At 38.7% G+C, this 20,825-nt stretch overlaps 1 protein-coding gene across 8 annotated transcripts; it reads right to left on the reverse strand.

Annotated features, from left to right (window-relative positions):
* Positions 1-241: 241 nt before the first annotated feature.
* Positions 242-20,687, reverse strand: LOC149618194 (uncharacterized). 8 transcript variants are annotated; one of them, XM_089855335.1, is made up of 12 exons: positions 20,280-20,522; positions 9,391-9,642; positions 7,626-8,058; positions 6,816-7,305; positions 5,699-6,213; positions 4,593-5,336; positions 4,291-4,503; positions 3,583-3,842; positions 3,062-3,528; positions 1,742-2,985; positions 1,169-1,554; positions 242-1,059 (listed from the first exon to the last, which is right to left on the reverse strand). In XM_089855335.1, the coding sequence occupies exons 1-12, from the start codon at positions 20,349-20,351 to the stop codon at positions 388-390; spliced, it is 5,748 nt and encodes a 1,915-aa protein (XP_089711461.1). In that variant the 5' UTR covers positions 20,352-20,522; the 3' UTR covers positions 242-387. The 8 variants fall into 8 exon arrangements, with proteins under 8 accessions (XP_089711461.1, XP_089711460.1, XP_089711459.1 ...); XM_089855334.1 differs by having other exon boundaries at positions 242-309; positions 388-1,059; positions 3,062-3,842; XM_089855333.1 differs by having other exon boundaries at positions 242-318; positions 358-1,059; positions 3,062-3,842.
* Between the last annotated feature and the right edge of the window lie 138 nt (positions 20,688-20,825).

A 20,825-nucleotide genomic window follows, 5' to 3' on the forward strand; every position in this document is an offset into this window, starting at 1 on the left:
AAACTGGTCCTGAGGACCAGTAACCCCCACTTCTTGAATTAAAAAACTAGTCCAAGCAATTAATAAACTGGTTTTGGACCAGAGGAAGTGTGCTATTTCCCAGACTGGTTGAAGCGCGCAATCAAGAAGCAAGGAGTAAAAAACGATAGAGACGTGGGCATAAAGCTACAACTAATTGAAAATTTCGCTTAAAATACCAACAAAATTAGTGCGTAAAAATAAAAATAAAAAGTAATTTCAATTATTTTTCAAAGTTCACTTATTATTTCGCAAGGAAACAAATAAACAAAGCGCTAATATCAAAATTGACTGTAAAAGTATACAAAACGATTAAAATAAACAAAAGTGCTAGGCCTATATACAAAGCGATTAACAATTAAATCGTACTTAATCATCATCGGTATTATTCTCAACTTCTTTAAAACTTTTAGGTTTACAAGATCGCGATGGTCTAGAATTTGTTCTAGGATTATTTCCTTTCTTTTTGAAAGACTTCTTTGAAGATATGTCATCTTCACTAAGATCAATTTCACTCCCTTCATTTGACTCCGAATCACTCTTAATCGAACGTCGTTTACCCTTATTACGTTTTTTCTTAGTATTATTTTTGGGCAATTCCTCGCGGACATCTTTGTCTCCATCGGAATTTGACCCATCATCGGAATTATCTAAAGTTTGACCTTTTGATTTCTGTTGTTCGCAACTTTTCATTTTAGTATGCTTAAGAATATTGGCTTTTGTCGCAAAAACTCGATGACATTTGTGACACTCTAATGCGGAGTGTTTATTTAAATGGGGTTTAAACCAATCGCGTGATTCGAAGGTTAATTCGCAATGCGGGCAATGAATCAATTTTCTGCAATCGGTTTTGAGATGCCGCTCGCGTAGGGTTTCGGAGGCAAAGGCCCGTTCGCAAGTGGGACATTCGAAGGGGTATTTTTCAGCGTGAGTGGGACGATGGTTATCAAATGTTTCTTGGGTAGGGTGCACTTCGAAACATATTTTGCATTTGAACGAACGCTTTCGACGATGGTAATTCAAGTGATTTTGTAAAAGGGTCTGGGAAAGGGTGATAAGATTGGTTAAGCATGAAAAAATGTTAAAGGAAAAGGTCAGCTAGTCAGCTAACATGTTACCTGCACTTTTCCTTTAAAAAAGGGTGACTTACCCTTGTAGTCAATTCCTCGTCGCAATAAAAACACCTAAATTTCGCACCAGAATGAACGGTCGCGGTGTGTACTTTCAAACTGGTCTTATTCCGCCACTCTTTATCGCAAAAATTGCAAATATGTTTTTCGGTCGCGTTATGTTTCTTTTTCACATCCTTAATATTTGCGTCAGGATGATCGCGTTTGTAATGCGATATTAAGAAATGGACCTTTCCATAATACATCGGACACAAATCGCAAAAGAATGAATTTGCCTTCTCGGCCTCTATCACTTCCTTAATAGCCTTTTGTCTCTCATTGTCTTCATCGTCAGTTTCATTATCCGAAACTAACGCTGAAAGTGTCGGGTCATTAACCACTTCGTCACTAACTTCTTGGTTTTTCGCTAAGTACAACATTTTAAAATGACATAAACACGGAGACACGATGACCTATTGCCAAATTTGCCATTAAATTGTTACAAACTGGATCTACTTCAATCACTTCATGACAAGCTCCAGTTTGTAACCAACGACAAACTTATGGTTGGAACATATCTTCTAAATACCAAATAAGACCTAAGATATAATTACCTTGAGCTGTCTTCACGGGAGCCTTATCAACACGTATTTTGCGTTTCTTTCTGAAAAACTTCAAGAAACTACTCTGATATTCACCAATGTCTTCCCGCACCTTTTCGCCAATATCTTCCTGTACGTCTTTTGTCTTTATGCCAATGTCTTCTTTGTCCGTGTCCTTTGTCTTTGGTTCATCAACGGAACTCTCCGAATCGTAATCAGTATCAAATCCAGTATCCGGAACTGCGACTGTCTCTTCATCGGTATCGCTAAACAAAGCAGGTTCCTGTTCTTCGGCAAGTACCGGTGGTACCATCTCCGTAATTACATTCGATGTAGAAGGACCTTGGTAATTGGCCATACTGGCTGACGGTAAAATGGATGGGAACTGCTGTGACGTAGATGGTAGTACGTTTGACGGGTAAGAACCCTGGACAAGCTCTTGATTTTGAAATGGGAGTCCAATATTGGTTTGCGACCACATAGGGAGGACATTTTGATGACAATCATCCAATTGATGATAAACTGGGACCAAAGGATGTGGCGGAAGATTGGGAAATAAGTCTGATGCCGGAAGTGGAGGCATTACCGCTTTACTCTTAACAGGTGACGCGAAAATATTATCCCAATCGGGGAAAGTTGAGAACTCTTTTTGTTGATGGTCACCAATTCCAAAACACGGCGTTGGAAACAAAATTGGATTCGGATTAACTCCTTGTTGGTATTGGTCGAACAGTGACGTCCTATGAGTGGTATTATTCTGATATACTTGCTGCATTTGGTACCCTTGAATACTGGTACTTGGACCTGGTTTTTGCACAAGGACACTGCTTTCCGTTACGCAAGTACTTGGACCTGGTTTTTGCACAAGGACACTGCTTTCCGTTACGCAAGTACTTGGACCTGGTTTTTGCACAAGGACACTGCTTTCCGTTACGCAAGTACTTGGACCTGGTTTTTGCACAAGGGCACTGCTTTCCGTACTAGAGCAAGGTTGAATAGGGTACTGCGGTAATTGGTTGCCAATATCTGGTTGGGTTACTGAAGGAGTATCGTCAGGAGAATTAGGCACGTCATAATTGGTATTAATCCGCGTTTGGGACGCGTTTTGACTTCTGGTGGTTATTGTTGGAACAGTTACGGGTTTGGTGCTTAAATCCCTAACGTTTTCGCTATGGTTAGAATTTGTATTTGTATCAGAGCACCAGTTTTGGTCACCAACGTCCACGCTTTCGGACGAAGTACTTGTAGACAGTTTTCTACACAAAGTGATTAAAGATATTTTGATAAACCCAAGACCCTGACGCGTGGCAACCCAAAACTATTGATACTTACCGGTTTTTAGGACTTTTAATGACTTCGGGATCATCTACCATTTCGGCATCTGAAATAATTGTCCGTTTCTCTGGTTTTTCAGAATCCTTATCGTTATTGGTCACTGGGGGAATATTCGCGTTGACCCTTTTCGCCCCTGGACCTTTATTAAATCTTCCCATTAATGAATTGAAGGCGTCACTTCTTTCATTCGTGTTGAAGACACCTTCGACCAATTTGTTATATTGAATGAGTCGATCTTCGGGAAACGCGTCGAAATAATCGGGATGGTGTCGAGACACGTGATTGTAGAAGGACGTGTGATAATCAAATCCAACGAAACAGGCGCGACAAAAGACTTTCATCTCTTTTGGCCTTTCGTTCTTCGAAAATTTGTTCGGTTCAATTTGGCTTTCATTTGATTTAGCTGGTTCAATTTGGCTTTCATTTGATTTCACGCGTTTTGTTTGCTTTTTTGGTGATTTCACCTGTTTACATTCGTTTTCATTCGATATCTCTGGTTCCCAATCTGTTTCACTTACTGATATCTCTGGTTCCCAATCTGTTTCACTTACTGATATATCTGGTTCCCAATCTGTTTCACTTACTGATATATCTGGTTCCCAATCTGTTTCACTTACTGATATATCTGGTTCCCAATCTGTTTCACTTACTGATATATCTGGTTCCGAATCGTTTTCACTCGATATCTCTGGTTCTGAACTATTTGGAGTAGGTTTTTTGGTAACAGATGTTTTGTCATTCGCGGTATTTGTTTTCTTATTGACATTGTGTTGATTTTCTGAGATTAAACACGTTATTAAATTAAGATTAATTTTAATTTTAACCTAATAATTTCAATTATTAGTGGAGATTACGTTCACCGCCTACATAATGCGTAAGTTTATAAGTGGTATGTTCCATAAGTTCGTAATGCTAGAAATGGTCTTAAAGCTAGAGATGGTCTTACAGCTCGAGCTTGCTAGTTCGAGGGAGAACGACGGAAGCGAGTCAATTGAAGTCCTAACTGCACCCGGTGGTTAATTAATTTTGCGGGACCAAGTTCCATCTAGGTCCTATTTAGCCTGAACTTACTAAGCCCGAATTTGACAGCAGCGCCTCACCAGGCGTATGTCGCTTTACCCTGAATCTATGACCTACTTCAATCACTTCGTGACAAGCTCCAGTTTGTAACCAGAATTTACAAACTTATGGAACATATCTTATGGACTAATGATATTCGCAACTACCTTTAAGTCTCTGTTTGAGCAATTCAGGCAGTTGGTTATAAGTAGTAACGTCAACGTATTCTAGCAACCTGTTTGTAAAATTCTCGTATTTCCATGGAGGAAGTTTAATTTCAGGATGAACTTTTTCGATATGCAACAAGACACCGTGTCTGGTGCTGTAAGGAACCGCGCATCTTTTGCAAATAAAGATATTCGTGTTTTGCGGCTGATAATCTTTATGTATTACATTATTTAATAACCAAATTAACTTTATTATATTAGGTATGTATGTTGAGAAAAAATAAAATAAAATTCGAGCTTACCTTTAACGCTCAATTTTTCCATTTCTAATGGGTCATCTTCAAGTCTACCTTGTTGTTGTTCTTCGTTATCCAATATTGATAAATTTGGATGTCGTTTATTAAAATGTTTCTGGAGTTTCATTTCGCTTTCAAATAACAACAAGCAAATTTTACAAATTAAAAAGTTGGGAATTGGTCCGTTAGTTTCATCAGATTGAGTTTGCTTCTTTTGATCGTCGTTGTGATCAGATTTAGACTGAATTTCGTTGTCACCTTCTTCATCGGAGGTATTCAAATCATCCAAACACACATTGGACAATACAGATATAATTGAATCATTATCCGAATTCAATTCCTGATTTAAATTCAATCGCAATTCTTCATCCGAATCTGAATCAGAACTAGAACTGTTTCTACTCGCAATTTGAATTAAGTCATTTGAATTTTCCTTCCACTCGAATTTCGGATGAAACCAACTGATGTGTTTCTCAAAAAACGTCACTTGCGAGTAACTAACGTGACAAATTTTGCAGAGAAACGGTTTGGCAAAAAAAGCAGAATTGGGTTTATTTAACTCGCGCGAAACGTAAGGGTCAATTTCGTTGTATTTTGTGTCCGCATCCAGAGGGGTTATGGCGACAATTATATTTATATCCAAATATTTTACTCCTTTATGGTTAGACTTAATATGATTCGAGCATTCGGTTTTATCAGCGAATACCGTGTTACATTTCATACAAATAAACTCGGTTTTGACCGGAAGTTCTTTAAAAAGTATCGTAAACAAATGAACAAAGTAAAGAAGGGCACGAAGAACCAAGGAGGATGTACAAAAGAGAGAGGTAAAAGGAAACGAGGCAGTGGCACGCAAGCCGTTGGTAAAGGCGAGCTTCACGTGATCGTTTTTGGATTGAGGCTAGAGCAAGGAGGCTTGAACGCATGCGCGAGAACTTACGCTCTCTTGCCGTGATGGGGTAGCGGTAACCATAGTAACCGGGGAAGGGCACCGTACCGTTTTAGGAACGAGGGACTGGGGGGGGGGGGCTACGTTCGCGCATTTTGTCTGACTCCGAGACCGAGTCTCCCTCTTTTACGTTCTCCTTGGAACAAAGACGCGCGGGACTAACCTGTTATATTGGCAGGAACCCGTTTCCTCAAATTCTGACTAAGCTTTGGTCGAACTTTATCTACATTTCGCTTACAAACTTTATAATGCTTTTTGCAATAACTCCATTTCTCAAAGCGCTTTTGACAAAACTCGCATTGGAATTCTTTAAACTCATCCTGAACTTCGCTTTTATGTTGCAATCGTTTGTGACGTTTAAATTCCTCCTTTTCATTGGTCCCCCAATTGCAAATGGTACAATAATATCGACTTTTTTCGGGAGCGTGTTTGGTTTTAACGTGTTCGTCGTATTTTTCTTTGGTAACGTACAACAGATTGCACGTTCGACAATACAACGGGTTTTTCTTGTTTACCGATTTTAAATGCGCCAATAAAGTGGGTTTGTAAGTAAATTTGCGATCGCAGTGAGGACATTGAAACCGTTTTTCTTTAGTATGAGTTAGAATGTGATTTTTCATAGTATTTTTTTTCATAACTTTACTGCAGTACGGACATGTTTTGTTTTCAGAGTGGAAGCTGGCACAAAAGAATTCTCGTGAATATTTCACGAAGCCAGTGTTAAAGGGAAAGAATCAGATAACATAACATTGTACCTTAAAAAAAACGAGATTTTTCTAAAAATAAAAGGAATTAAATTTTAAAAAAATAAATGATCTCTAATTACAGTATGATAATTAGTATTTAATTAGTCTTAAAGATAATCAAGGACTACCGCGCCATCCGCCATTGGTTTAGTGCAGCGTCTGCTAGCTCGAACCTCTTGGCTCGTTTTCATAGAAGCTAGAAAATTCGAAAACGCTCACGCTTCACGAGCTTGAATACGCGCGGTAATGTATTTTTTTCGAACGTTTCCGCTTTCGCTCGAAATTTTCACGCAACTCGCGCCTATGAAAACGAGCCCTTATTCCTACGGTAGAGGTTCGGGATAGCGGATGCCGCTAAAGCAATGGCGGATGGCGAGGCAGTAGTCTAGCTTGAATATTTTTAAGACTAATTAATTGTACTAATTATCATATTGTAATAAGAGATCATTTATATATTTCTTTTATTATTCAATTCCTTTTTAAGGTTTAATCAGTTATGGTACCTGAACTTTAACCTTTAAATAAACAACAAACCTTTCATTATGTTTCTTTAGAACCTGTTCATTTCTATATCTCTTATTGCAAATTTGACATTTTGGTAAACTCAACGGAGTAATTGTGCTCAAATCAACGTCTTTGTGAACTTGTGTGATATGGGCGTCGACTTCGTCTTTTGTGGCGAATTGCGTGCGACAAATGGGACATTGCGACGCCAATTCTTTTTCGTAATGATCAAGGACGTGTTTGTTAAACCTGCAATTGTTGGTGAAGGTTTGGCTGCAAAATTCGCAAAGATATTGCCCGTATTCTCGACGCAATATTTTTGGGATTTTCTCGATTAAAGTGGTTGGCACCATTTCCTGGGGATGTTGCGAATTGAAGTGTCGCAAGTATTGAAGGGCAGAATTAAATTGAACCGAACATATTGAGCAGGTATTAACTTCGTGACACGTTAAATAGTGTCTTTCCAACGAACGTTTGATCGTGAAACCCTTGCCGCAAATTTCGCATAAATGTTTTGAAACTGCAACATGACGATTGTAAATTCATTTTGAAAGAACTTTTTCCTTTGATCATACGCAAATAATAGCTCCCAATAAGTTAATGAAAACTATTTAATCGTACTCAAATACCCAAATTTTTCTCATCAAAATATTTTGCGCAAATTTCTGACTAAACCTAACCTAATGGTTAACCTCGCGATCTAACTAACTTACGAATTTTATAATATCATGGCATAAGGAGTTACGTTCGAAACCGAACCTAGCCTTTACCGAAAAGGCGTCAGCAGTTTAACTTATTGGGGCCTATTATTAATTTATGATCGGCTAGCAAAAACATTACATTTATATTCCGAATTATTCGCAACGGGTTTTGCCTTGTTCTTTATCGTTTGTTGTCTCGGTTTCGGATTGGGATTTCTGATTCTCGCTATTGCGGCATGTTTGCTTTTACCGCAGAGTTTTTCGTGTCGTGATAGTTGCCTTCTCTGCTTAAATACTCTATTGCACAGAGAGCAATAAAATGGTCCCTCAAGAAGATTCATTTCTTCACCATTATGCCTTTTTTCGTGCAGTTTCATGGAACCTTTTATATGAAACATTTTTTTGCAATATTGGCAACTGAATTTGGGGTCATCGTGATATCTTTGATGATTGCTAACTGTAGTTTGCGTATTAAATTCTTTATCGCAAATATTGCAAATCCATTTTCCGCCAACGTTACGGTAGTTTCGAGCACCAGGGTTTTTCGCTTTTATAGATTTACATTCAAAGTACTTTAAAAAATTAATTTAATTATAAATATAAATATATTAATTGGGGGGGGGGGGTAATTAAACGATTAAAAGGTACGAGAGCTCTGATTGGGCAGCTATGATTTGCAATTAACCATTCAGCGTTGATTTTTTTTAAGAATATCACTGGACCAATTTATAACTTGTTTAGGGTGTCCCTTCTGGAGAAAAAATGTTACGGAACATTTACGACCCGAAATCTCAAATAAAACTCACTCTACTTTGGTCCTAGTATGTAATTTAACCTGTCAAAACAATCTTCAACCAAATATGTCCATTCCCCCCCCCTCCCAAAAAGGTTATAGGTGGTCCCGTAATCTAGGTGCGTATCCTTTTTTTTCTAGGAGGAGAGAGGTGAGAAGGAGTAGTTATGTTAGTGGGCCATGTCACATGCGCGGCAATGAAATCCTCCCAGAGTACTTCGCGCACGCCCTTACCCTTTATTCGCTGCCTCCTTGCGCGAATTGGGTTCTATTTTTAAGACACAGAGGGCGTTGAAGACGTTTTCAAACCACGTACGACCCCTAACAAAATGAATTCAAATCAGAGGGGTACTGGAAGGACTGCCGTTCAGTAAATGGGTATTTATTTATTTATTTATTGGAGGGATAGGGTTGCTAAGCCAAATTGACTTATGTGCAACCCCCCAAAAGCATTAAGGTACAACAAATGAACCGAAAAATATTAAATTATTAAAGTCAGGTGTTGTCCAGGATCCAAGCCGTTAAACTGTGACGGAAAGTGGTAGAAGATACCAATGATAACAACTCCTCAGGTATCGAGTTCCAATCATTGATGACCCTTGAGGTAAAGTGACTAGCTTTAGGAAAGGACTTCGCCACAGGTTTCGCCAGTTTAGCAGGATGTCCTCTGGTGCGTAGATTATTTGACGGGAGAAATAGTGATGACATGTCAGTGTGCACATTGCCTTTATAAATGTCGAATACGTAGACCAAATCATTAACACATTGTCTAAGAGACGGGGAAAGTAGGCGGAGTCGCTCATCACGCGTAGCAGGGGAGTGGTGGCTAAATCCCTTTGTGACCTTCGTGAATCTATTGTGGGCCTTTAAGAGTAGAGATTGCTGCGTAATTCGAGGAGGGCGCCAGATGACAGAAGCGTAGTCAATTAATGGGTACAGAGACTTCATTATAGGTTCTTTAGATTTCTACTCCATTTCACCTCTTTCCACCAGGGGGAAGGTTTGGCTAAGAAGGAGGAGGGCCTGAGTGACGTTTAGTAGGGGAGGTTTTGCAAACATAGCCGCGTCAACCAAGTCAACCTTTCTTTGAATGATAACCATTTAGGCGGACCTTTGAACGATAATGTCCTTTAGGCAGAGGTGGCTTGGGTATAGGTTTGTCAATCTTAGGTTGAACCTCTTCCTGGTGTCTAACATTATTTTCATGTTCATTCATGTCATTAATTTGATCTGTTTCTATATTGTGATTTATCACAGTGTTTTCCATTGTCTGGTTGATGCATGTAGCATCATTTCTGTTATTATCAATAGTTTCAGAAGTAACGACAGCTTCATTGGTCGAAGCTCCGTAGTTGACCATACCCTAAGAAACCACGCCCAATTTTGCATTTTGTGACGTAATTGTAACATATATATGCTCAGTCAGTCACAAGTACTACTAGTTATGTTTAATACACATAATTAAATTTGGGGAAACGTTTCTAGCTAGGCATGTAACTTGTCATTTCACAAACGCGTTTAAGATTTAATTGAAACATTTAAAATTTATAACAATTAAACGCGTTAAACCGTTGTCATACTTATAATTAAGTTAATAAGGATATTATCTACATTAATAACACATGCAATAATAATGTAAATTAGTACTTACATTCCCCAGTCCATGGAATGTGGCCAAAAATGAAGCTTGAAAACTTTGAACTTGATTCAAATACGTATCCATTTTGCTTTTTTAAATATTCTTTCCAATATTCAATACACTTTCACATTAGTTACCGTAATTATCCATTGTTAGGCACATTTTATTCACATGTATAAAGCCGACATGTACACACGCTTATCAAAACAATATTTCCTCACGACTAGACTTCATAGCAGACAGCCGATAACGAATGTTCCAAGGAGTATTAAGTAATAGAGGTGAAGCTCAAAATCAAGTAGCAAGGAGTAAAATACCCTAGAGACGTGGGCGTTAGTCGAGGTAAAATACTATCATGAGCATATATTGAAAGTAAGAGTGTGTTCAACTTGAATTATACGTGACCTCTTTCACGTCTTAAGAATTTAGAGCAGACGACAGTTTGACAAACAAGCGGCGGCCAGGGTGGGAAATAAGGATTTTTTTTAAACTGGACATTGGGCCAGCGACCCCTCTGGCCTGGAATAAATAAACTGGTCCATTACCACTGACCAGGGCGCGTCGTCTGCTAAATTAAAGAAGTGGGTAATTACAATATGTTAGCTAATGTCTGGACTCTGGAAACCCTTGAATTTTCTTAGTGGTCCTGTGGACCATTGACCCCCCTCCGATTTAATTTTTAAACTGGTCCTGGCAATTTTTAAACTGGTCATTTGCCCTGTGCCACCGCCTTATTTCCCACGCTGGCGGCGGCTAAATCAAGCAATGATTCTCGGTTTTCATTGGTTCGTTTAAAAGATCGAACATTACAAACATTTTTAAAATTTAGCATGAAGTTACAATTAATTGGAAATTTCGCTTAAAATACCAACAAAATTAGTGCGTAAAAAAATGAATAAAAAGCAATTTCAATTATTCTTCAAACTTCACTTATTATTATTTCGCAGAGAAACTTATATACAAAGTGCTAATATCAAAATTGACTGTAAAAGTATAAAAATGATAAAAAAATTAAATCGTACTTAATCATCATCGGTATTATTCTCAACTTCTTTAAAACTTTTAGGTTTACAAGATCGCGATGGTCTAGAATTTTTTCTACGATTATTTCCTTTCTTTTTGGAAGACTTCTTTGAAGATATTTCATCTTCACTAAGATCAATTTCACTCCCTTCATTTGACTTCGAATCACTCGTAATCGAACGTCGTTTACCCTTGTTACGTTTTTTCTTAGTATTATTTTTGGGCAATTCCTCGCGGCGGACATCTTTGTCTCCATCGGAATTTGACCCACCATCGGAATTATCTAAACTTTGACCTTTTGATTTCTGTTGTTCGCACCTTTTCATTTTAATATGCTTAACAATATTGGCTTTTGTCGCAAAAACTCGATGGCATTTGTGGCACTCTAATTGCGAGTGTTTATTTAAATGGGTTTTAAACCAATCGCGTGATTCGAAGGTTAATTCGCAATGCGGACAATGAATCAATTTTCTGCAATCGGTTTTGAGATGCCGCTCGCGCAGGGTTTCGGAGGCAAAGGCCCGTTCGCAAGTGGGACATTCGAAGGGGTATTTTTCTGAGTGGGTGGGACGATGGTTATCAAATGTTTCTTGGGTAGGGTGCACTTCGAAACATATTTTGCATTTGAACGAACGCTTACGGCGATGGTAATTCAAGTGATTTTGTAAAAGGGTCTGGGAAAGGGTGATAAGATTGGTTAATCATGAAAAAATGTTAAAGGAAAAGGATGACTTACCTTTGTAGTCAATGCCTTGTCGCAATAAAAACACCTAAAACTCGCACCCGAATGAACGGTATCCGTGTGTACTTTCAAACTGTTATTATTCGGCCACTTTTTACCGCAAATATTGCAAACATATTTTTTGATCAAGTTATATTTCTTTTTGATATCCTTAATATTAGCGTTTGGATGATCGCGTTCGTAATGCGAAATTAAGAAATGGACCCTTCCATAATACATCGGACACAAATCGCAAAAGAATGATTTTGCCTTCTCGGCCTCTATCACATCCTTAATTGCCTTGTCTTCATCGTCAGTTTCATTATCGGAAACTGACGCTGAAAGTGTCGGGTCATCAACTACTTCGTCACTAACTTCTTGGTTTTTCGCTAAGTACAACATTTTAAAATGACGTAAACACGGAGACACGATGACCTAATGCCTGATTTGGCATTAAATTGTTACAAACTGGACCTACTTCAATCACTTCACGACAAGCTCCAGTTTGTAACCAACGACAAACTTATGGTTGGAACATATCTTCTAAACTTATATGCCAATACCAAATAAGACCTAAGATATAATTACCTTGAGCTGTCTTCACGGGAGCCTTATCAACACTCATTTTGCGTTTCTTACTGAAAAACTTCAAGAAACTACTCTGAAATTCACCAATGTCTTCCTGCACCTTTTCGCCAATATCTTCCTGTACGTCTTTTGTCTTTTCGCCAATGTCTTCTTTGTCCGTGTCCTTTGACTTTGGTTCATCAACGGAACTCTCCGAATCGTAATCATTATCAAATCCAGTATCCGGAACTGCGACTGTCTCTTCATCGGTATCGCTAAACAAACCAGGTTCCTGTTCTTCGGAGAGTACCGGTGGTACAATCTCCGTAATTACATTCGATGTAGAAGGACCTTGGTAATTGGCCATACTGGCTGATGGTAAAATGGATGGGAACTGCTGTGACGTAGATGGTAGTACGTTTGACGCGTAAGGACCCTGGACGTTACTAACAAGCTCTTGATTTTGAAATGGCAGTCCAATATTGGTTTGCGACCACATAGGGAGGACATTTTGATGACCATCATCCAATTGGTGATAAACTGGGACCAAAGGATGTGGCGGAAGATTGGGAAATAAGTCTGATGCCGGAAGTGTAGGAATTACCGCTTTACTCTTAACAGGTGACGCGAAAATATTATCCCAATCGGGGAAAGTTGAGAACTCTCTTTGTTGATGGTCACCAATTCCAAAACACGGCGTTGGAAACAAAACTGGATTCGGATTAATTCCTTGTTGGTATTGGTCGAACAGTGACGTCCTATGAGTGGTATTATTCTGATACACTTGCTGCGTTTGGTACCCTTGAACACTGGTACTTGGACCTAGTATATGTACTGGGACGTTGGTTTCCGTACTGGCGCAAGTACTTGGACCTGGTTTTTGTACAAGGACACTGCTTTCCGTTACGCCAGTACTTGGACCTGGTTTTTGCACAAGGACACTGCTTTCCGTACTAGAGCAAGGTTGAATAGGGTACTGCGGTAATTGGCTGCCAACATCTGGTTGGGTCACTGAAGGAGTATCGTCAGGAGAATTAGGTACGTCATAATTGGTATTCATCCGCGTTTGGGACGCGTTTTGACTTTCGGTGGTTATTGTTGGAACAGTTACGGGTTTAGTGCTTAAATCCCTAACGTTTTCGCTATGGTTAGAATTTGTATTTGTATCAGAGCACCAGTTTTGGTCACCAACGTCCCCGCTTTCGGACGAAGTACTTGTAGACAGTTTTCTACACAAAGTGATTAGAGATATTTTGATAAACCCGAAACCCTGACCTATGGCAACCCAAAACTATTGATACTTACCTAGTTTTAGGACTTTTAATGACTTCGGGATCGTCTACCATTTCGGCATCTGAAATAATTGTCCGTTTCTCTGGTTTTTCAGAATCCTTATCGTTATTGGTCACTGGGGGAATATTCGCGATGACCCTTTTCGCCCCTGGACCTTTATAAAATCTTGCCATTAATGAATTGAAGGCGTCACTTCTTTCATTGGTGTTGAAGACACCTTGGACCAATTTGTTATATTGAATGAGTCGATCTTCGGGAAACGCGTCGAAATAATCGGGATGGTGTCGAGACACGTGATTGTAGAAGGCCGTGTGATAACCAAATCCAACGAAACAGGCGCGACAAAAGACTTTCATCTCTTTTGGCCTGTCGTTCTTCGAAAATTCGTTCGGTTCAGTTTGGCTTTCATTTGATTTAGCTGGTTCAGTTTCGTTTTCATTTGATTTAGCTGGTTCAATTTGGTTTTCATTTGATTTAGCTGGTTCAATTTGGTTTTCATTTGATTTCACGCGTTTTGTTTGCTTTTTTGGTGATTTCACCTGTTTACATTCGTTTTCACTCGTTATCTCTGGTTCCCAATCTGTTTCACTTACTGATATCTCTGGTTCCCATTCGGTTTCACTTACTGATATATCTGGTTCCCAATCTGTTTCACTTACTGATATATCTGGTTCCCAATCTGTTTCACTTACTGATATATCTGGTTCCGAGTCGTTTTCACTCGATATCTCTGGTTCTGAACCATTTTGAGTACGTTTTTCGGTAACAGACCTTTTGTCATTCACGGTATTTGTTTTCTTATTCACATTGTGTTGATTTTCTGAGTATTAAACACGTAATTAAATTAAGATTAAACTTACTTTAACCTAATAATTTCAATTATTAGTGGAGATTACGTTCACCGCCTACATAATGCGTAAGTTTATAAGTGGTATGTTCCATAAGTTCGTAATGCTAGAGATGGTCTTACAGCTCGAGCTAGCTAGTTCGAGGGAGAACGACGGAAGCGAGTCAATTGAAGTCCTAACTACACTCGGTGGTGGTTAATTTTGCAGGACCAAGTTCCATCTAGGTCCTATTTAGCCTGAACTTACTAAGCCCGAATTTGACAGCATCGCCTCACCAGGCGTATGTCGCCTTACCCTGAATCTATGACCTACTTCAATCACTTCGTGACAAGCTCCAGTTTGTAACCAGTGACAAACTTATGGAACATATCTTTTGGACTAATGATATTCGCAACTACCTTTAAGTCTCTGTTTGAGCAATTCAGGCAGTTGGTTATAAGTAGTAACGTCAACGTATTCTAGCAACCTGTTTGTAAAATTCTCGTATTTCCATGGAGGAAGTTTAATTTCAGGATGAACTTTTTCGATATGCAACAAGACACCGTGTCTGGTTCTGTAAGGAGCCTCGCATCTTTTGCAAATAAACATACTCTCGGATGGAGTGGACTCGTGGTTCACGGATGGCGTGGACTCGTGGTTAACGGATGGCACAGACACAAGGTTCACCGATGGGATCGTATCATCCGCAGACGGCGTAAGGATGAGTTCGTATTTCTGCTTAGGATGCATTTGCTTGAAATGAATTTTCAATTTCGCTTCGGATGTGTACAACTTCAGGCAAAATTTACAGAGCGCAAATTGATCTGGTTTCCATGCAGGCTTTTCTTTTGACGAAAGCTTTTGAACTTTGGAAGTATGTTGTCCTTTTGAAGAAAGTTTTTGAACTTCAGAAGTACATTGTCTTTTTGACCGAAGATTGCGAACTTCGGAAGTATGTTGGTCTTTTGATGAAAGCTTTTCAACTTCAGAAGTATGTTGTTCATTTGACGAAAGGTTTTCAACTTCAGAAGTATGTTGTTCATTTGACGGAAGGTTCTGAACTTCGGAATGTGCTTGTTCCTCAACAACCATTTCTAATGGGTCATCTCCGAGTCTACCTTGTTGTTGTTCCTCGTTATCCAATATTGATAAATTTGGATGTCGTTTCTTAAAATGTTTCTGGAGTTTCATTTCGCTTTCAAATAACAACAAGCAAATTTTACAAATTAAAAAGTTTGGAATTGGTCCGTTAGTTTCATCAGATTGAGGTTGCTTCTTTTGATCATCGTTGTGATCAGATTTAGACTGAGCCAGCGCACCTTGATCGGGTTCAGGCATGGTACACTGATCTTCATTGTGATCAGATTTCGACTGAATTTGGTTGTCACCTTCTTCATCGGAGGTATTCAAATCATCCAAACACACATCGGACAATACAGATATAATTGAATCATTATCCGAATTCAATTCCTGATTTGGATTCAATCGCAATTCTTCATTTGAATCTGAATCAGAACTAGAACTGTTTCTACTCGCAATTTGAATTAAGTCATCTGAATTTTCCTTCAACTCGAATTTAGGATGAAACCAGCTGATGTGTTTCTCAAAAAACGTCACTTGCGAGTAACTAACGTGGCAAATTTTGCAGAGAAACGGTTTGGCAACAAAAGTAGAATTGGGTTTATTTAACTCGCGCCAAACGTAAGGGTCAATTTCGTTGTATTTTGTGTTCGCATCCAGAGGGGTTATGGCAAAAATTGTATTTATATCCAATTTTTTTACGCCTTTGTGGTTAGACTTAATATGATTCGAGCATTCGGTTTTATCAGCGAATACCGTGTTACATTTCATACAAATAAACTCGGTTTTGACCGGAAGTTCTTTAAAAAATATCGTAAACAAATGAACCAAGTAAAGAAGGGCACGAAGAACCAAGGAGGATGTACAAAAGAGGGAGGTAAAAGAAATAGACGCAGATCCCGCATACACTGGCGCGCAACTTCGACGCGCACGCCGTTGGGATAGGCTCGCGTCACGTGATCGTTGCTGGAAACGAGGTATAATATAGAGCAAGGAGGCTTGAACGCATGCGCTCTCTTGCCGTGAGGGGGGGTTGCAGTAACCATAGTAACCGGGTACCAGCACAGTACCGTTTTGGGGACTACGTGCATTTTGTCTGACTCCGAGTATTCTCCCCTCTTCTACATTCTCATTGGAACAACGACGTGGAAGACCAACCTGTTACATTATCAGGAACCCGTTTCGTCAAATTCTGACTAAGCTTTGGTCGAACTTTATGTACATTTCGCTTACAAACTTTATAATGCTTTTTGCAATAACGCCATTTTTCAAAGCGTAGTTGACAAAACTCGCATTGGAATTCTTTAAACTTATCCTGAACTTCGCTTTTATGTTGCAATCGTTTGTGACGTTTAAATTCGTCCTTTTCATTGGTCCCCCAATTGCAAATGGTACAATAATATCGACTTTTTTCGGGAGCGTGTTTGGTTTTAACGTGTTCGTCGTATTTTTCTTTGGTAACGTATAACAGATCGCACGTTCGACAATACAACGGGTTTTTCTTGTTTACCGATTTTAAATGCGCATCTAAAGTGGTTTTGTAAGTAAATTTGCGATCGCAGTGAGGGCATTCAAACCGTTTCTCTTTAGTATGACTTAGAAGGTGATCTTTTATCCTTTTTTTGTTCATAACTTTACTACAGTATGGACAAGTTGATTTCTTTTCAGAGTGGAAGCTGATGGCACAAAAGAAATCTCGTGAACATTTCAGGAGACCACCAGTGTTAAAGGAAAGAATGAGATAACGTAACTGATTTAACTTTTTGTAAATATAAAAAGTATGGTCTAGTGCAGGCGTCTGCTAAGTCGAACCTCTTACCGCTAAGGGATTGGTTGAATTCTCTCACAGGCTGAGAGAGGTAAAGCCGTAAAGTCAAGCTTCTAGGAACTAGACGCCTGCGCTAAAGCAATGGCGGATGGCGTCACAATAGTCCTTGGATTATTTTTAAGAAAATTAAATGCTAATTATCATGTCGTAATAGGAGATAGTTTATTTTTCTTTTATTATTCAATTCCTTTTAAAGGTAGCCTTTCTTTTAAGGTTTATTCAGTTATGTTACCTGAACTTAACCTTTAAACAAACAACAAACCTTTCATGATGTTTCTTTAGAGCTTCTTCATTTCTAAATCTCCTTTTGCAAATTTCACATTTTGGTAAACTCAGCGGAGTAATTGTGCTCAAATCAACGTCTTTGTGAACTTGGGCAATATGGGCGTCAACTTCGTCTTTTGCGGCGAATTGTGTTCGACAAATGGGACATTGCGACTCCAATTCTTTTTCGCAATGATCAAGGACGTGTTTGTTAAACTTGTAACCTTCGGTGAAGGTTTGGCTGCAAAATTCGCAAAGATATTGCCGGTCTGTTGGATACAAATTTAATCTCGCGGCTTTCTCCACTAAAGTGGTTGGCACCATTTCCTGGGGATGTTCCGAATTGAAGTGTCGCAAGTATTGAAAGGCAGAATTAAATTCAGCCGAACATATTGAGCAGGTATTAACGTCGTGATACGTTAAATAGTGTCTTGTCAACGAATTTTTATTGGCGAAACCCTTGCCGCAAATTTCGCATAAATGTTTTGAAACTGCAACATGTTTCGCGATTATTTAATATATTTCCTTTAATCATAAGCAAATAATAGCTCCCAATAAGTTAATGAAAACTATTTAATCGTGCTCAAATACCAAAATTTTTCTCATCAAAATATTTAGCGCAAATTTCTGACTAAACCTAACCAAATGGCTAACCTCGCGACCAAACTAACTTACAAATTTTATAATATCATGGCATAAGGAGTTACGTTTGAAACCGAACCTAGCCTTTACCGAAAAGGCGTCAGCGGTTTAACTTATTGGGGCCTATTATTAATTTATGATCGGCTAGCAAAAAAATTACATTTATTTTCCGAATTATTCGCAACGGGTTTTGCCTTGTTCTTTATCGTTTCTTGTCTCGGTATCGGATTGGGATTTCTGATTCTTGGGGGATATTTGGTTTTACCGCAGAGTTTCTCGTGTCGTGATAGGTGCGTTCTCTGTTTAAATTCTCTATTGCACAGATTGCAATAAAACGGTCCCTCATGAAGATTCATTGCACCTTTATGCCTTTTTTCGTGCATTTTCATGTCACCTTTTCTATGAAACATTTTTTTGCAATATTGGCAACTGAATTTTGGGTCATCGTGATATCTTTGATGATTGCTAACTGCTGACTGCGTATTAAATTCTTTATCGCAAATATTGCAAATCCATTTTCCGCCAACGTTATGGTAATTCCGAGCACCAGGGTTTTTTGCTTTTATAAATTTGCATTCATAGTACTTTAAAAATTTAATTTAATTATATATTAATTAAGAGTTGGTGGGGGGAGGGTAATTAAATGATTAAAGAAAGGGATAGTCGAAGGTACGAGAGTTCATTTTACCAACGACTATCTGATTGGGCAGCTATGATTTGCGTTAACTTAATTTAAGAATATCACACCAAAAATAACTTGTTTAGTGTGTCCCTTCTGGAGCAAATATGCCACAGAACATTTGATAGAACTCACTGTATTTCGGTCCTATAATTACCCTTTTTGTAACACCCTGTACTTCAAACTGACAGTTAATTTATTGCACTTCTAACTACAATATAAACTTTACCTATCCCAAAGGAGCTTTTCCAAGAAACTGTCAAAACAACCCAACCTTCTACCAAATTTGTCCCTCCTCCCATAAAAAAAGTCATAGGTGGTCCCGTAATCCAGGTGCGTTGAAAATTGTACCCTTTTGTCTAGGAGGAGAGAGGTGAGATGGAGAGGTATGTTTTTTCTGTACGGCAATGAGTCTCCGAGCCAGAGTACCTCGCGTACGCCCCTCCCCCTTTAGTGGTAGGGGTTGTTAAGCGCTGCCGCCTAGCGCTATTTGAAAATACTAAGCTAGATCTTACGTATTAGCTTCTATTTTTAAGATACAGGGGGCATTGTCGACGTTTTAATTAGTACCACGTACTGTACGACCCCTACCAAAACGTATTCAAAACTGAGGATGCTAGAAGGACTTTGTTGGCGTTCAGTAGATGGGTAGGGTACAGAGGCTACGTTATAGGTTTTTGAGATGTCTACTCCATTTCATCTCTTTCCTCCAAGGGGAAGGTTTGAAAGGGAATTCGCCTGATTGGCTAAGAAGAGGGAAAGCCTGAGTGCCGTTCAGTAGGGGAGGTTTGCAAACATAGCCGCGTCAACCAAGTCAACCTTTCTTTTAATGATAACCATTTAGGCAGACCTTTGAACGATATTCTCCTTTAGGCAGAGATGGCTTGGGCAAAGAGGAGGGAAATATTTCCCTCCTCTTTGGCTTGGGTATTGGTTTGTCAATCTCAGGTTGAACCTCTTCCTGATGTGTAACATTATTTTCATGTTCATTCATGCCATTAATTTGATCTGTTTCTATATTGCGATTAATCACAGTGTTTTCCATTGTTTGGTTGATGCATGTAGCATCATTTTTGTTATTATCAATAGTTTCAGAAGTAACGACAGCTTCATTGGTCGAAGCTGCGTAGTTGACCATACCCTAAGAAACCACGCCCAATTTTGGATTTTGTGACGTAATTGTAACATATATATGCTCAGTCAGTCACAAGTACTACTAGTTATGTTTAATACACATAATTAAATTTGGGGAAACGTTTCTAGCTAGGCATGTAACTTGTCATTTCACAAACGCGTTTAAGATTTAATTGAAACATTTAAAATTTATATAACATCAACAATTAAACGCGTTAAACCGTTGTTATACTTATAATTAAGTTAATAAGGATATTATCTACATAAATAACACATGCAATAACAATGTAAATTAGGACTTACATTGCCCAAACCATGGAATGTGGCCAAAAATGAAGCTTGAAAACCTTGAACTTGATTCAAATACGTATCCATTTTGCTTTTTTAATTATTCTTTCCAATATTCTTTACACTTTTCACATTATTTGCCGCAATTATCCACTGTTAGGCACATTTTATTCACACGCGTTAAGCCGACATGTACACACGCTTATCAAAACAATATTTCACTCACGACTAGACTTTCTAGCAGACAGCCGATAACGAATGTTCCAAGGAGTACTAAGTAACAGAGGTGAAGCTCATAAAGAAGTAGCAAGGAGTAAAAAACACTAGAGACGTGGGCGTTAGTCGAGGTAAAATACTATCATGAGTATATATTGAAAGTAAGATTGTGTTCAACTTGAATTATGATATGAACTATGAAAAATTCATTTCAGAGTGATTGAAAAATATAATTTTGAGAACTTGCAAACTCCACGCAAGACCTTAAATTAACATGAGTTCAACAACTACAGGAGGTACAATGGAATGCAAATGACCTACCCATAACGACCATATTTTGTCTAT

This window comes from Phalangium opilio, unplaced genomic scaffold (assembly GCF_054372755.1).
Source record: "Phalangium opilio isolate 3A_F unplaced genomic scaffold, DU_Popi_V2 ptg000209l_1, whole genome shotgun sequence".
Taxonomy (NCBI): Eukaryota; Metazoa; Arthropoda; class Arachnida; order Opiliones; family Phalangiidae; genus Phalangium; species Phalangium opilio.

What these genes read in the sequence shown, in the direction of transcription:
- LOC149618194 (XM_089855328.1), bottom strand. Translation starts at nt 20,351, where the DNA reads ATGGATACGTATTTGAATCAAGTTCAAGGTTTTCAAGCTTCATTTTTG. An exon ending in GCTCAAACAGAGACTTAAAG is followed by an intron (nt 14,343 to 14,768) that starts GTAGTTGCGAAT and finishes TTTAATACTCAG; the next exon opens with AAAATCAACACAATGTGAAT. An exon ending in TCCCGTGAAGACAGCTCAAG is followed by an intron (nt 12,052 to 12,250) that starts GTAATTATATCT and finishes TGTTGTACTTAG; the next exon opens with CGAAAAACCAAGAAGTTAGT.